The 16,349-nt window shown below is 38.9% G+C and overlaps 2 protein-coding genes, 1 long non-coding RNA gene and 1 pseudogene across 3 annotated transcripts; 3 read left to right on the top strand and 1 right to left on the bottom strand.

Moving 5' to 3' along the window:
* Nucleotides 1-344: 344 nt before the first annotated feature.
* LOC140930828 (collagen triple helix repeat-containing protein 1-like) lies at nucleotides 345-1,803 on the top strand. Its single transcript, XM_073380541.1, has 3 exons — nucleotides 345-582; nucleotides 853-976; nucleotides 1,323-1,803. Exons 1-3 carry the CDS (start codon nucleotides 518-520, stop codon nucleotides 1,674-1,676), a joined length of 543 nt encoding a protein of 180 aa, XP_073236642.1. The 5' UTR covers nucleotides 345-517; the 3' UTR covers nucleotides 1,677-1,803.
* A 498-nt stretch (nucleotides 1,804-2,301) lies between these two features.
* On the top strand, nucleotides 2,302-4,312 carry LOC140930794 (uncharacterized; annotated as a pseudogene).
* Nucleotides 4,313-4,693: 381 nt separating this feature from the next.
* Nucleotides 4,694-6,418, bottom strand: LOC140930814 (uncharacterized). Its single transcript, XM_073380527.1, has one exon. The coding sequence runs from the start codon at nucleotides 6,235-6,237 to the stop codon at nucleotides 4,993-4,995; it is 1,245 nt and encodes a 414-aa protein (XP_073236628.1). The 5' UTR covers nucleotides 6,238-6,418; the 3' UTR covers nucleotides 4,694-4,992.
* A 6,304-nt stretch (nucleotides 6,419-12,722) lies between these two features.
* On the top strand, nucleotides 12,723-16,095 carry LOC140930837 (uncharacterized). Its single transcript, XR_012164891.1, has 2 exons — nucleotides 12,723-12,872; nucleotides 16,043-16,095. It is a non-coding gene; the product is annotated as an uncharacterized lncRNA (long non-coding RNA).
* Nucleotides 16,096-16,349: the final 254 nt, after the last annotated feature.

Raw genomic sequence — 16,349 nt, 5'->3', positions numbered from 1 at the left:
TTGTTTGCGAGGAAGCTAGGGCGTGAGTGAACGGAATTATCCTTTCATTTCCAAAACTGGGAGAATTAATCTAAGTAAAGATGACATGCATAATTCCTTAGAGAAAAGGTCCTAAAACTGGTATGGATTTTAGAGGCCAAGTCTGAAAACAGGTGTAAAAAATGACGTGTTTTGGTCTGAAAAAGATTCAAGATTTGGGGAACCGGGCGGCACATCCCCTCCAAGAATTGCGAGGAGTACATCCATCTCCCCCCCCGCCCCCGATCCCCCGAGTTATTTAAGATCCCATGTTACAAGTCATCTTTACTTTCAGCGATCTCTGATGGGTTTCCCTGGTATTCCAGGATCAAATGGTATACCGGGAGTGTCGGGCGTCGCGGGGCCACACGGACCCCAGGGAAGAGAAGGTGTAAAAGGACAAATTGGTGATAAAGGATCACAAGGAATGCCGGGTCCAAGAGGAGACAGAGGGCGTGTAGAACCCCCTGGGAAGAGAGGACCCTAAGGAATTAAGGGAATGGAAGGTCAACAGGGACTTCTGGGAATAAAAGGAGAGCGAGGCATTGTGGGAATGAAAGGGGTGCGCGGAGCTGTGGGAATGAAAGGAGAGCGAGGCATTGTGGGAATGAAAGGGGTGCGCGGAGCTGTGGGAATAAAAGGAGAGCGAGGCATTGTGGGAATGAAAGGGGTGCGCGGAGCTGTGGGAATGAAAGGAGAGCGAGGCATTGTGGGAATGAAAGGAGTGCGCGGAGCTGTGGGAATAAAAGGAGAGTGAGGCATTGTGGGAATGAAAGGAGTGCGCGGAGCTGTAGGAATGAAAGGAGAGCCAGGCATTGCGGGAATGAAAGGAAGAAAAGGAGACAAAGGAGAGAAAGGAGAAAGCACCAAAGCAAGTCAAGCAAGTGTAGTACCACAAACCAACTGGAAACAATGTGTGTGGAAATCATACAGCAGTACTGATAACGGAAAGATAAAGGTAATTAGAATAAGAATCATAACACACTCCTAAGAAAATTCATTCTTTTTTTAAATTAAAATGTTTCAAAGAAGAACGTCTCCCCTCTCTCTCACCGTTTGCCAACACATTACATAAATAACTAAGTTACATTTCTCTCTACTTTGGTTCTTTTTTTAACGAAAAAAAGAAAACCATCGCGCGTGATAAAATGAGCAGACCATATGGACAAGGACAACAAAAATTTAAGTTATTACAGAGTTTTTAAAAATTAGGAAGTACTCATGACTGGAGTTGTTAGTATCAATCATTACACAAGGTTGCTCTCCTTACTACAATATGTTTGATTTGTTTGCTTTTATTCAAGGACTGTGCGTTTAACAAACTGCAGTCTAATTCAGCGCTCAGAGTCTCGTTCCAGGGAAACATGAGGGTCTATGGTCATAATAAGTGTAACCGCTGGTATTTCAAGTTCAATGGAAATGAATGCAGTGGACCAATGACGATTGAGGCTGCTGTTCTCAACTACTGGCGATCTGGGAACCATGATCTGTTTCATCATTGGTCATTTGAGGGGTACTGTGAAAACATTCCACAAGGCGCAGTTAGAGTGGAATTATGGGTAGGACAGTGTAGTAGCTACACCTTGGGTGATGCTGTCACCGGGTGGAATTCAGTGGCCCGGATTATGATTGAAGAAGTTTCTAGGCCCCAGTCCTAATAAGGGGAGTCTTAAACTTTGGCGCTGTTTGAATTTCCTTAGAATAGCATTCTACAAATATAGACTGTAAAGCGCAAGGTGCGAAAGTATTGTTTTTGGTTATTTTCTTTTTAGCTCTTTGTGGCTACTTCCGTTGCATTAGATGGTCAATAGTAAACTCTAGGAGCCTAGGCTCCTGTAAACTCTTATAACGGTATTAAAAAGTTGTATAATTATGTAGGCATGTTAGTCTCCTATTCATGCGCTTTTTTTGCATCAGTTCTTTGTTCTCTCTCGCAGCGCTTCTCTATGAGGGCAGGCACCTTTCGTGACGACACAATAATCGGCTGAGTGCGTAGGGAATTGGTCCATCCCTATTGGTCCATCCCTGATGCAGCCGTTTTGTCTTGTCATGCACCGCTACTTCTTGTTACTTGACGAAACAAAATTAAAATCTTTAACGTTAACTGACCTTAACTGTATTTGTACCCTCTTTGTAAACGTAACAATCATGTTTATATACACGACTTTCATAATGGCGGACCCCGCGCGAAACCTGGTTCGAGTGGCGTGAAAACGAGGCCAGAAAGGCCAGCGTCGCGTCGCTTCTCTTGTTGTTTACAACACAAGCACGGCCACGAGCACCGAAAATGGCGAGTACATCGGACAATTCAAGCGATTCAAATGCGATTCCTCTTACGGAAAACGATATTCCCGGCGCTTCTCTACTTGGACGAAAACCTGAGGAGTTGAAAAACTCAGAACTTAAATTCTGGCTGAAATGTCGCGGAGACACAGGGAAAGGTTTGAAGACAAAAGCGGAGCTAGTGAAACGAGTGTACGAGTACATACGAAGCGGCAAGGACAAACAGATCATAGATCCAGATCCACATAAAATATGTAGCCGTAGAAAGCAAAAGCAAGGCACAAGTTCAGAGCTTGTCAAGGAAAGTACAGCGGCTGCAGAGTTTCCAACTACTGGATGGGGAATGTCGTTGGAGAAGATGCCAATGTTCACGCGACTGCAAATGAATCACCACGTGTTGAAGTCCGGGAAAACCATTGGTAATATTGATCATCACACCGTCCCGACGGGGTTGGTAAAGGCCAGGCGCTTCTTAGATGACGAATATCTGGAAGATATTGAATGTGCCAGTGATTCGAAGTACTTCTTCTTCAAAGGGAAGTGCTGTCATAGTTTTCGAAAAAATGACCCCCCACATAATCTGAAAATCGCCTTGTGCATCTTGTCAGGAGAAGTGGAGAGTGCTTCGTGTTCGTGTGTGGCAGGAAAAAGCGGATTCTGTAACCATGTGTTGGCATTGATGTTCAAGATGTGCAAGTTTACGTTATTTTCCTGTAATTCTACCAAGGACCTGATGGAGGAACAGGACCAGCAATCCTCCTTGGCCTGTACATCACAACTGCAGCAGTAGCACAAGAAGGGCGGAGGAAAGAACATTGCACCACAGCCAGTGATGGAAGTGGAAGTTACAAAAACAAAGGATGAAGAATTCAGATTACGTTCTGGCATCAAATCTCTTGTATATCATGCCAGGATGAAAACCACACATAATGTAGCTGCAGAGCAGAAACTAAAGGAGCAGCTGAAACAAACTGACCCTAATATGGGCCTGTCTCAAATGGCTAGTGAACAGATTGATCAGACGCATACTAGACTTGTAGAAACAAAATTTGGCAAAAGTCAAGTTGGTTGTTTCTTTTCATACCAAGTTTCCCTGACAGAGGCACACTTTGAGGCCACAGCATCCATTGACTGTGTACCAAGACTTAGCCAAGTAACTAAAAATCAAGCCCTCACTTATCCAAGGTTTCCTCTAAGGGATATTAATGAAATGGCACTACCTGACAATTTGAGTGAGAATGACAACAAACTTATACAATCTTTGAAGTTAGAGGAAAATGAACTCAATGACCTTGAAACACAAACAAGGAAACAAGCTGAATGTACTAAATGGAAAGATGAGCGAAAATTCAGGTTCACTGCCTCTCAATTTCACTTGATTTCTAGACGACAGAGAAATCATGACACTTTTGCAGAACAATTGATCAATCCAAAATTGGTTACTTCAAAACAGTTAGAACATGGAAAAAAGTTTGAATCTGTTGCATTAAGGGAGTATGAAAAGTATATGTTTAACAAAAGTACACCTGTTAAGGTGCTCCCTTGTGGTCTTGTTGTTTCAAAGGGGTGTCCCATTCTCGGAGCTACTCCTGATGCAAGAGTAGTCGACTTCGGCTGCACAGATTACTTTGGCATAGCTGAAGTGAAATGCCCCTACACAAAACATCATGTCACGCCCCTTGATGCTTGTACGGATGAAAAGTTCTTCATGAAACAGACAGGTGACAGGGAGTGCAAACTGAAAGAGGACCACCCTTACTATGCTCAAGTGCAAGGACAAATGGCTGTTACTGGAGCAAAGTGGTGTGACTTTATTGTGTATACCAGTAAGGGTATTTATGTCCAACGTATACCTTTTGACCCTGTGTTTTGGGCTGGATTAGAACAAAAACTGCTTTCTTATTATTTTGATCACTTCATTACCTTTGCATCTGCAAAGTTTTTCCACGGGAGTTGTCAAGTAAACAACAACAGTGATTGTGAAGTATTGTGCACAGCTACATCAGGTTAACCCTTCAATTCTCAATAACGCAGCAAAAATATTTGTCCCAATGACTATGTATGTTTCCTATAAAAGAAATTATGCCAAGTTTCTAAATCCAGCTGAAGAGACACATTTCTTACTCTTACAGTTGTTGAGTGTGGATTTGATATTTTACATGAAGAAAGTAAATAGTGATAACTGTTTGAGAATTCAAGGGGTAGTGATAGATACCATAGTCAGACCTCAAATACAATATTTTTAATGTAACCTTGTAATAAATAGTCAGATCAGCAAAAAAAAGTATGGTCTTTTTTATCTTTGTACCCACTCAACACATAGAGAGACTGAAAGAGGATTGTGTATGTTGTGATTTGATTTTATCCTTAATTTAAATATTATTTTCCATTTTTTTGAAACTCACTCAAACCAAGAACTGTAGGAAGATAAAATTTAAAACAAGGATAAATTTAAAACTCATCATACATATGTATAACTGTTGTGTTACGTTTTAAAAAACCCCACCCTCACCTTATCACCACACAACAAGCACTCTTAAACATTAATGCAGCATTTATCCTAGTCTTGGATTTCAAATATGTACACCGTAACTGAGTTTTTCAAAGCGACATTGAATTTTAAGGGAGCTGTTGTGTTTGTAACAATAGATTTTCAATTAGAATTGTTAATTTTTCAAATACATGGGAAAGTCATATGGATATGATGTTGGGCTGTGCATTGCAACAGAATGCACATACTGCCCACATCTGGTTTACAATTCCCATCTGATGTAATGGAACAACTCTATCCCAGATGTGAAAGTTTTTTATCTTGTTTATGGCACGCTCAACATGAATTCTTAAACTAGCGATTTCCTGGGTGGCTACCACATCCTCTGCAGCCATCTGTGCAGATGCTCCAAGAAAAGGTGGCAAGTTTAAAGTAACTCCCAAAGGCAACAAATCCTGAATTGTGAATCCTTTATCTGCCATAATTGAGTCTTTATCGTCAAATGGAAGCTCTAAAAAACCACTCCTTCGTACAATTTCTCGATCCGAGATTGAACCGGTGTAAAGTTGGCTAATAAATGTGATTGCTCCCCCAGGAGATATACCAACCAAGCCCTTCAATGTTGTGTGATTCTTATAGGAACTGAAAAGTTCTCCATTCATTTGTAAGCTACTTGGCATTTGGCATCTGATCTCAGTACAGTCAATTATGACTCTTGTCGACTTGTACTTGCTTTTAAAACTTTCAGGCATTGTTGTGTTGATTATTTCTCTGCTAGGCCAAATGCTTATTTGTCCAAACTTAAAGTACATAAAATTGACCCATGTGATAAATATTCTACTCACTGTGGGTGTTGATACATTGAATAAGTTAGCTAAATGATCTTCAGGAAATCCTTGCCTCAGCCTACACATCACCATAAAAAATTCGTCAAGGGGCTTTAAAGATCGAGCTCTCCCCTTTTTCGTTAGTAATTCATCCGTTTGGTCCTCGCTATAATCAGATGTGACGTCAGTGGAAGACCGCCAGAAGGAAATGTTCTCACCTCGCTCCCCTGGATCAAGGTACTCAAAAACAGCCATAAAAGCATCCCAGGTTTGGAAGCCGGAATAAAAAGCAGCATTGGAATCTTTTGACTTTAAGTTTTCAAAGGTAAACAGTCTCTTATTAAGGGCATCATTCCGCCGCTGGGTATCTTGCAACTGACGCTTAAGTTCATCGATTTCTTGTTCTAGCTCATAAATCCTTTTGTTATTGTTGTCAATGATTTCCGTCAAGTAGGCTTCGTGCTCGGTCAAATCAGTTTGTGTTTCTACGTTTTCAAATTGTGAGCTTAAATCCGATACATCTGGTACCATTTCATTTGATAATTCTTCCAAGACAACTGAAGAAGACAATTTCCTTGATGCACTTTTCGAAGCGGTCTCTTCAAAGTATCTTTCCATCGGCTCCTTTCTTTTACGTGGCGATGTTCGAATCCACGGAAAAACAGAGGGAACAACTCCGTCTTTTAGTTCATTTTTCCCAGCAAGGGATTTTTTTATATCGCCTTCCCTGAAATGTCGTGAGCAAACCCTTGTGCTTTTAGTTACCTTGAAGTATTTTCCTTCTTCTCTCCTTATTGCGTGTAGCCACTTCTTCTTCATCGGGTTCTCGATCGGAAATTTAAAGAATGATACTTTTGTCCCATCTTCTAATCGATATCCCTTCTTCGTGCATTCTGGAACACAACAATGAGTTGGCATTTCCAATTCTTCGAAATAACTTAGCCAATTCTACACAAAACAGACCAATTGACCTAATATCACCCTGCTTTGTTTATCTGAAATCAAGCGAATAAGCGAAGGTCAAAGCGAACGTGGCCTTTCTGACCTCGCTCTCATGTGTAACTAATTACCAATCCCGCGCGCCGTCGGCCATTATGAAAGTCGTGTATTGGTAAGTTCAGTAATAATAATCCAGATGGCCAAAACTTTCATATTTTGGCCATTCTTATTCTGAAGTATCCACCTTATTCTGAGCTATCCAAACAGATACTTTGCTATGAATAAGCTTTACACGGCAGTCGTGGTACTGTAATTAAACAGACATTGTTTGCTCCTTGCACTAAATTCTTACAAAAAGAACGTGAAAAACAACTAACCTCCATGTAGGCTTTGATCCATATTTTGGAGTAACCATTCTCATCTTGGCCTTTTTCAGTCTTTGTATACTTATCTCTTTGAACACAACAAGGTCGTAAAGAGTCGGAGCGATTTGCCGAAAAATAATTTTATTCAGTTCCAGTCTCCGAGCGGATACCTGATTTCGGAGTATCCATTCTAGTCACGACCGTAGCATAATGTTGTTCAGGGCTCTCATAGTGAGCTTGGGCTACCTGTGAGGGGGGTACTCCCTAAAATGGCCTATACGGGGAGGCTCCGCCCGAAAGGGGTATCTTTTTCAGGCTTCAGGTATATGAAAGGGTAGGGATTTTACTCTTTGAAGTATACGAAAGGGTAGGGGAATCTGTCATTTGGGTCTGTTGAAGGAAAAAGAGAGGAATATGTGTTTACTCGTAACATTGAGATTCTTGTCAAACCTTCCCATTACTTTAATAGCATCTTTGTTATATTTCTTTCATGTCAGTGTAGTCTGCTTTAATGTGTGATTGAAGCCTTCAACAAAAGACAATGTCGTACTTAACAGTGTGTACAAATCTTGTCCATTATTTGTGTTGCATATCCTAACAACGAAAATTGAACTCAGTATGCCTGTACATTCTCTCAATATCGATCTATCCAATGCAGCTATTTGCATACTCTTCTGTTCGAGTGCGTTTATGAAGAAAGACCTACCGAGTTCCAAGGGTTCCTCTTTCCTTAGAAAATAGGAGGCGGAGGGAGGGGGGAGGGGGTGTCACAATCATTTGGGAACGCTAATCACCCCTGCAGTGCTATATGAGTATATCCGGTCTTGGATACCCATACATCAAGTGATAGGAAGTTAAGTTATGCTGGACCCTCGCAGTACAAACTTCGTCAAGAGTACAGTTTTCTTTTATTTAGCAAGGCTTTCATTGCTTCGTAGACTTTTATATACCATAAATTTTACGTCTTTATCTTTTTTTGTGTGTTTGTTATGGTTTCCTTAAAAAAATACTGTTACTTTTATCTTAGCCTGATACCAACATCGGCCCTGGAGAGCAATCTTTTCTACCATACCCTAACCGAAAAAACGTTTCTTCGATGTTTTAGCCGAAGGTGAACTAATAAAACGTTAGAATAGCCAAAAAGCAGTTCACCTATGATAAAAGAGTTTCAATGCATAATAAATGTCGACCCTGCACCGACGGCCCATAGGAGCTCCTCTTATTATATATCTGGGTCGGATGAAACATACGTAGGATATATATATATAGCCGTCTTTGCCGAATAAGGATACACCTAAAATAAAGAAAGGAGCTAATCCTGGGCGTCAAACCACGTGACTTCTAAACCCAAGGCTTCTGTCAGTATAAACATACACGTACTACACGTACATAGTGACCAATGCATACAAACCACCTTTTACAATAACAAAGAAGTATCAACAGTTAGTTACCTAACCCAAAACTATAGTTTTATGATAAGTGACTATAACAAGTAAATTAACTGTCCTAAATTAATAGAGAAAAATCAGTTTGCCTAAGTTACGTGCTCGATGACGTCTTCAGCTTTCAGCACGAGAGATAAGTCAAGCTGAAAACAAAACTGAATCGTTAATTTGGCAAAATTTAATTTTTCGCTTGCATTAATAAGACGTTTGGTACCGCTATACCTTGTACAGAAAGGGAAAAAAGTCGCCATTTTATTTTGTTTCTTATAATGAATAGGTACACAACTATCTATCGAAGAGGAGGTAAATAATGGTCGAGATAAAACGCGACGCAATGAGCGTCGAGGATATCTAGTGCTATGCGTCCTGGCTTTGTACCGCTATGCACCGACCCTGCATGAGGAGGAGCTAGTATATGTGTAGCCATTTTCAGTGATTAGCAATATTTGCATGGATTGTTTGGCTCTGCACTGCACTGTTTTAGGACGGGCGTCAGAATGGGCTGTCCTGTCGCGACAACCAGCAAATACCAAGAAAGAGACGAAAGATGGTTTGCTTTGTTTCGTGGTAGATTTGATTTACAGTAACCTGATCCTATCTTGTTTAAGACAAAGAGACATTATTTTATGACCGTAACTCATTTCGTTTCGCAAACAGAATTAAGCATTTTTTTTTTTAAAACGAACGTCAGCAAATTCTACAGAAGAATTATTCATAGCACAAAAGTAGGACCCTTGAAATGTAATAAACGCCGCGGCGTTTATTAGATCATTTACGGTAAATCCCTAGATATGACCACCACGTATAAACTAATTTACTTCAACTTAGAAAATGTTACAGGTAGAAAATGCTACATAACAACATTACAAAAATGTGGCATCACGGCAGTAAAATGATATCAAGGTAGAAAATGTCGCATCACGGCAGTAAAATGATGTCAAGGTGGAGAATGTCACATTACGGCAGTAAAATGATATCAAGGTAGAAAATGTTGCATCACGGGAGTAAAAAGATATCAAGGTAGAAAATGTCGCATCACGGCAGTAAAAAGATATCAAGGTAGAAAATGTTCCATCACGGCAGTCAAATGATTTCAAGGTAGAGAATGTCACATCACGGCAGTAAAATGATTTCAAGGTAGAGAATGTCACATCACGGCAGTAAAAAAATATCAAGGTAGAAAATGTTGCATCATGGCAGTAAAATGATATCAAGGTAGAAAATGTCGCATCACGGCAGTAAAAAGATATCAAGGTAGAAAATGCTCCATCACAGCAGTAAAATGATTTCAAGTAGAGAGTGTCACATCACGGCAGTAAAAAGATATCAAGGTAGAGAATGTCGCATCACGGCAGTAAAAAGATATCAAGGTAGAAAATGTTTCATTACGGTAGTAAAATGATATCAAGGTAGAAAATGTTTCATCACGGCAGTAAAATGATTTCAAGGTAGAGAATGTCACATCACGGCAGTAAAAAGATATCAAGGTAGAAAATGTTATGTCACGGTAGTAAAACGATATCAAGGTAGAAAATGTTTCATCACGGTAGTAAAATGATATCAAGGTAGAAAATGTTCCATCACGGCAGTAAAATGATGTCAAGGTAGAGAATGTCACATCACGGCAGTAAAAAGATATCAAGGTAGAAAATGTTTCATCACGGTAGTAAAATGATATCAACTGAGAAAATGTTTCATCACGGTAGTAAAATGATATCAAAGTAGCAAATGTTCCATCACGGCAGTAAAATGATGTCAAGGTAGAGAATGTCACATCACGGTAGTAAAAAGATATCAAGGTAGAAAATGTTATGTCACGGTAGTAAAACGATATCAAGGTAGAAAATGTTATGTCACGGTAGTAAAATGATATCAAGGTAGAAAATGTTATGTCACGGTAGTAAAATGATATCAAGGTAGAAAATGCTACGTCACGAACCGTAAAATGATATCAAGGTGAAAAATAACAATGGTTGGTTGATGCTATCACAGGAACATTTTATTGGATATGTCACAACCACATTAAACATTACGTTTACAAATAATTTTGAAACAAACGGCGCGCCATACGTTCAGGGATGTTTGTACTGTAGGTGAAAATTAAAGTGTTCTTCATTCGGTTTAAAAAAAACAACAACAACAACAAAATGAGTCTTCATAAAATAGAAAGTGACTAAGCCGGGATCGCAAAAATTACATATTTGCCCGAAGTGACTAAGATGGGGTCTATAATTGGTCACAAAATAGACTATAATGGGGTAGGGGCTCTGAGGGGCCAGTGGCACACACGCAGCAAAAATTTACCCAAGTTTCCCCCCCCCCCCGGGAAACAGAACCTTAAATGTATAAATGTTGTAGAAAGTACATTGGTCAAATTTATACAGATAGTCTTGTCCATGATGAAAAAGCTCTTAAACTACTGGTTGACACTATTGGTCAGGTAAAGAGTTCAGTGACTTTTTGGTTATGATCTATTTAATTAATATTAAAAACTGAAGCATTGGATAATGCAATTCTAGCATTTTGATTGGCTGAGCCGTTATGGTATATGAGCTATTATACCATACTCTCCATATATGGTCGGTGTACGCGTCAGTTTAAAATTGGAAGCTAGCTGAGATTTTTTTTCGCGAAGGATAGAACGGCGCCCGAAGCAAATTGTTTTAATTCATTTCTTAGAATACTAGACATGCAATTTCATCGAAAGAAAAAAGACAAAAACAAACAAAATAGGCACAAGAGCTTGTTTGAAAGTTTGTCAAAAAACACATGAAAACACATGGAACTAAAGTACCTTGACCAGCTACGAAAGAAGGCAAGTGTTGTTTCTTCATGATCGCGAAGCTATTCGCCGATCGAGTCACTCGCCGATAGATAACTGCGGCTTGTTTATCCGACATCAAGAATATAAATCACAAGTAACCAGCTACAAATACAGGCTATGCAGCCATTCACTAGAGCAATCGAGGCGGCAGTATAGCTTCTTTTCTCGTTCAGCAAGACCAGCTTGTGGCTTCAAACAACCGCATAACAAGCGACTGAAGTAATAGTTTTTCTCCGTTGTTCTTACTTTTATAACTGCACCGAAAATCCAAATTCACAGTAATTTCGACGGCTGTCACTTAAAAATTCTTTTCCTTCACGTTATCTGCCGGGTTTTTTTAGCTGTTCTGCTGTGTAAAATCCTAGAATCCCGATGAGTTTTTAAAAAACTAATGTTCATCGCTACAATGTTTTGATTTTTCATTCATGCAGTCCAGGCGAGTCCGTTCGCGCGTTGACAGTTTTGATAGACGTGTGACATGTGAATAGCGGAAGTCCCTTGTCTTTTCCGGTTTGTTCTAGTCTGGGAGATTCAACGAGATTTTGTGGGCGTTTTTAATAAAACAATTATTCCACTCGCGCTTGTTGGATATGAGATGATTATAGCCAACTCGGCGCTACGCGCCTCGTTGTCTATCTATCGTCTCATATCCAACGCGCCCTCGTGGAATAATTGTTAAATACACAACAAAATTTATTCTTTTTATGCAAGCCAAAATTAACATGACGTGTACTTAAAAGGGGTTATGTCACGCTATTTGCTATCGTTTGTCTTTGCATCAATTGATTTCTAACTGAGTGACACAAATTTTTACTTCCGCTTCCTTTCGAATTGAAATTTTGGTTTTTCGAATTCGAATATGTGACGTGACTTTAAGTTCAAGTTAAAGGTTTCATTTAGAATTTTGTGCAAGATTGTGGTTGCATTGTTGACGATTAAGTGGCTTATTAGAGTGGAGAAGGTGAATTGAAGTTCAAATCATTTAATTTGCATTTTAGTTGGAATGGTGATTTGAACTTCAACATCCGCGATGTCGAGTTTTCCCTTTATAGTTTCAACTTGTTCAATGATGAATTGTTCTATTTCGACTGCGTTCATTGCGATTTCAAATTCATATGACGATATTTCGACATGGATAGTCTAATTTTTGAACTTCAAATTGTCTTTTATTTTCAATTATTTTTGTCCGCAAATGTACGCCATATCCTCTGGACAGACATAACACTGAAAAATAAATAAATAAACCTTCAAGTTTCAATCACATTCAGTTTCACGGTTTTTTTATTATTATTATTTTTTATTTTTTATTTATTTTTTTATTTTTTGGCATTGATAAAACGTCGCCGTCGTCGTTGCTTAAACTCCGAGCTATAAAAGCGTTCAAAAAGGGGATACTTTACCATGGGGAAGATTGTAATAGAGGGCCAGAAAATGACCCTCCGATACTCGAGCCCGCGTTTTTATTGGTCAATAGGTGAACTTACATGACGTACTTGCTGGGTTGTTTAACGCTCGCTGGGTCGATCGCCTGTCAGTTGTCAACCGTCGCGTTGTAGGTGCTGTTGTACCATGCAAAAACGTTCTCCCGTAAAGAGAGATTTTAGAGATAACGGGGAGAGAAAAATAAAAAAGAGCAAAGAAAGTGCTTCTTCATTAACCAGCAAAGTGGATGAAGATTTGGTAAGATCTTTCTGTTTGTTTTCTGTTATGGCACCCCTTTTCACCTTTTCACGTATTAGGGTCTATTAGGGTAATGTATCGGTCAAATCGAAGCTTCAACATGCCCCCCCCCCCCGGGCAACCCCCCGGGCATTTGACTTTTTTGAAAATTATTGTTCAAATTCCCCCCTACCCGGGCCAAAATGCCGTTCAAATGCCCCACACTAGGGTCCATTCAGGTGGTCAAATGCCCCCACCCCTGGGACATTTCAAAGGCACAAAAATGACAGAAGGACGGCGGAAACGCCTTCAGTTGTCGAACAAACTCTTTATAAATATAACAAAAACTGAGAAACACTGTTAGCGTATTTACTACGAACAAAAAACTCGTGCAAAGCGGCGGAAATCACTGCTACAAGGTCACTGAATGCTCAGCTTTTCTTCATCATGCAACATACAAAGCGTTCTATAAAAAAAGATCCCACATATTGAGATTACTACATCATGACCATTTCACTGACATGCATCATCGCTCACCGTATAAATTAACATACTTGCAGTAGGTCAAAGTAGTTGACCTGAGCTTTTTATTTTATTTTATTCTATTTTATGTTGTATTGAATCGCTGGTATATAGGTGTTGTATTTCATTGTAAACACAACAATAACGTACATTCATACATTCAAAGCCTGAATCCAATATTAAAAATTTTAAAATTCAAATACTTCGAAAACGGCACAAAGCTTGTTTAAGCCCTTTCCTTGTAACCAATTGGCCACAAAGGCACAATCTTTTCCACGAAAATCCTCTAACACCGCGTCCCCCATGATAGCTCGCCACGCCAAAGATTTTACATGAAATCGAGGGTGCAGTTCAAATTCCCCACCCCTAAAGCATGGGGATCAAATTCCCCACCCCCTGGAAGACTCTGATAATCAAATTCCCTCCTCCCCGGGACGGCAAAGGTGTCAAATGCCCGGGGTATGCCCGGGGGGGGGGCATGTTGAAGCTTCGATTTGACCGATACATAAGCTCATATGACTTCTAGTTCAACTTTTTCGGAGTGAAAAAAGCGTTTAATTCACGAGGAAGCTAACATATTCATTATACTACTGAGTTGATCATCTTTAAAAAGGGAACATGTTCTTTTTTCCATGATCGAGGGCAAGCTACCACGACATGTGACACGAAGAGCTTAGTTTTTGTACTAGCATGATTTGTAGTGATATTTGGCATAAATACCACGAGTGATATTTCAAAATTGTTATACGTAATTTCAAATTTGAGACAATTTTGAAATATCACGAGTGGTATTTATGCCAAATATCACGTACAAATCATGCTATTATTTGTTTATACTACTACCTACAAAAGGTTTGTAATTTTCACATGTAGGTATTTCAAATTAAGCTGAAATACCACTGCTCTAAGCCAATCAAATTGCAGTAATTTTTCATGTAGTGGTGTAAGGCGTCTAATCTGTCGATTTCCAGGGTTTACCTCGGTGTAAGAACCTGTGAACTTTTTCTTTGTTTTGCACCTTTTGTTTTTCTGCGTTCTATTGCGTTGACTTCTTTGTTTCCTCCGTTTTACGTCACTTGTGAGTTTAACAGGTTCTTACACCGAGGATGAGCTGATTTCCATTTATGGAAATCAAAAAGCAACCTTGCACTGTAGACCATAACAAATAAATATATGGCAGCACTCCTTCATACTTTATCTATCAATAGTTGGCACTACAGCTGCCCCGGCTCTGTATGTATCGTGGTCGGTCAATAGTCCTCTTGTTTGTGTAGCTCTTTAAAAAACAGATTCATAAAGGATATTTTCACACATATTGCATACATAGATAAGAACACAAAACAAAAAGTTTCATGCAGTGATTCAGTTCGATTTTAAAGCAGCTCAGATCAAACCATTCTCAGTTTCGAGAATATTTTATTCTAAAATATTAGCAAAGATTTGATTAGAAGTTGTAATTCTTCACTATTTCTCTTTTACTTTGAATTTAAAATGTTTGATCACATTGCTCTTGGGCGTTCTAGTCATTTAACTCTTAAGAAAATATGTTAATGAGAATTCGATGAAGAGAATTGTTTCATTATGATGGAAAGATATCTGTTGAAGAGTAGTATTCACCATTTTGCATTCCGCAAGAGGTACTGAAAGTAAAGTTTATGCAACAATATTGGGAGGGGGCAGACAGACAAGGTGTATTAGGGAATGTAAAAATAACAAATACTTGTGGTTATATAAATGTCAGTTAAGATCTGAACAAGTTGAGTAATTCATAAGTTTTTTGGCAAGTCTTTGTTACATGTAGCTGAACCATACATTTATAACAAATATGGAAACCTTGGAAGTTTAGCTCTGTGGATTTGACCTTAAAGTGGAAATCAAAGTTCTATTGTAAGATGATAAAAAATATTTTACTTCATAAAAGCCATCCCTCTATTAACCACCTCCCTCAAATAAGAAATATTTTCTAGTAATAGTTGACAATATAGCTCCACCCCCTCTGTATATTGTCGGTCAATAGTACCGGTATTCTTGGTCATTGTGTAGCTCTTTGAAATATACCAATTCATGATCAAAGATTTTCACACATATTCTATACAGAAGGTGAGAGTTAAAACAGGAAACGAAAGGTTCCATGCACTGTTTCAGTTCGATGTACACAGCTATGATCTGAAAGCATTCTCTGTTTTGAGAATAGTTTATTTTAAACCATTACAAAAGAGTTAATTATTAGAAGTTAAAGTTTTACAAACAGTTCATTTTATTTGCCTGAAATTAAGCCTTAGAAATTAAAAGGTTTGATCAATAATTGCTCACAGATGTCCTTCAGGGGATTAAGTATTAGAAATGGCTAGAACATGCCAAAGAGATAGAGAAAGAGATCAAAGATCTGTGAGCTTGTGTCTGGCAAACTATCCAAGTGTTTATATACACAGTCATACACACCTTATAACCTCATCTCTGCTTAACGATGTAACATTTCCCAAGCATTCGTTTTATCGGGGTGTTCGATATAGCAAACCCTCCACTTAACTAACACATTTCCCCAGTCCCTTTGCATGTTAAATCGAGGTTCCACAATGTACTTAAATACGTCGATCACTAAAACTCCTTTTAAACCATATCATACAGCAGAGAAGTTGATAACAGATTTGTTGTTGTTCTTGTTGCAGGAAGACGAAAAGTGATTAATGAAAGAAGATCATTAAGAAAAATAAATATCAATGGTTTTAAAAAAAAAAAAATGGTGTATTCATTTGTATTAAAAAAAAAACTTTTGAACGTCGTTTCTCCTTAGACAACAACTACTCGCATGCCCAAGCTCCTTACAGAGGCGTCTTCTCTATTTTCTAAACAACCATTTTTCGACTAGATTCTGTTTTTTAAGAGCAGGGGATTTTTAGATAAAACTTCATTGACAATCATTATCATTAACCTCTCTCATAATATTGGGAAAGGCTTTTCGTTGTGCGTGGTTTG

Source organism: Porites lutea, chromosome 3, assembly GCF_958299795.1.
Source record: "Porites lutea chromosome 3, jaPorLute2.1, whole genome shotgun sequence".
NCBI lineage: Eukaryota > Metazoa > Cnidaria > Anthozoa > Scleractinia > Poritidae > Porites > Porites lutea.
Note: the sequence above shows the minus strand (reverse complement) of the source record. Positions and strands in the feature narration are given on the sequence as shown.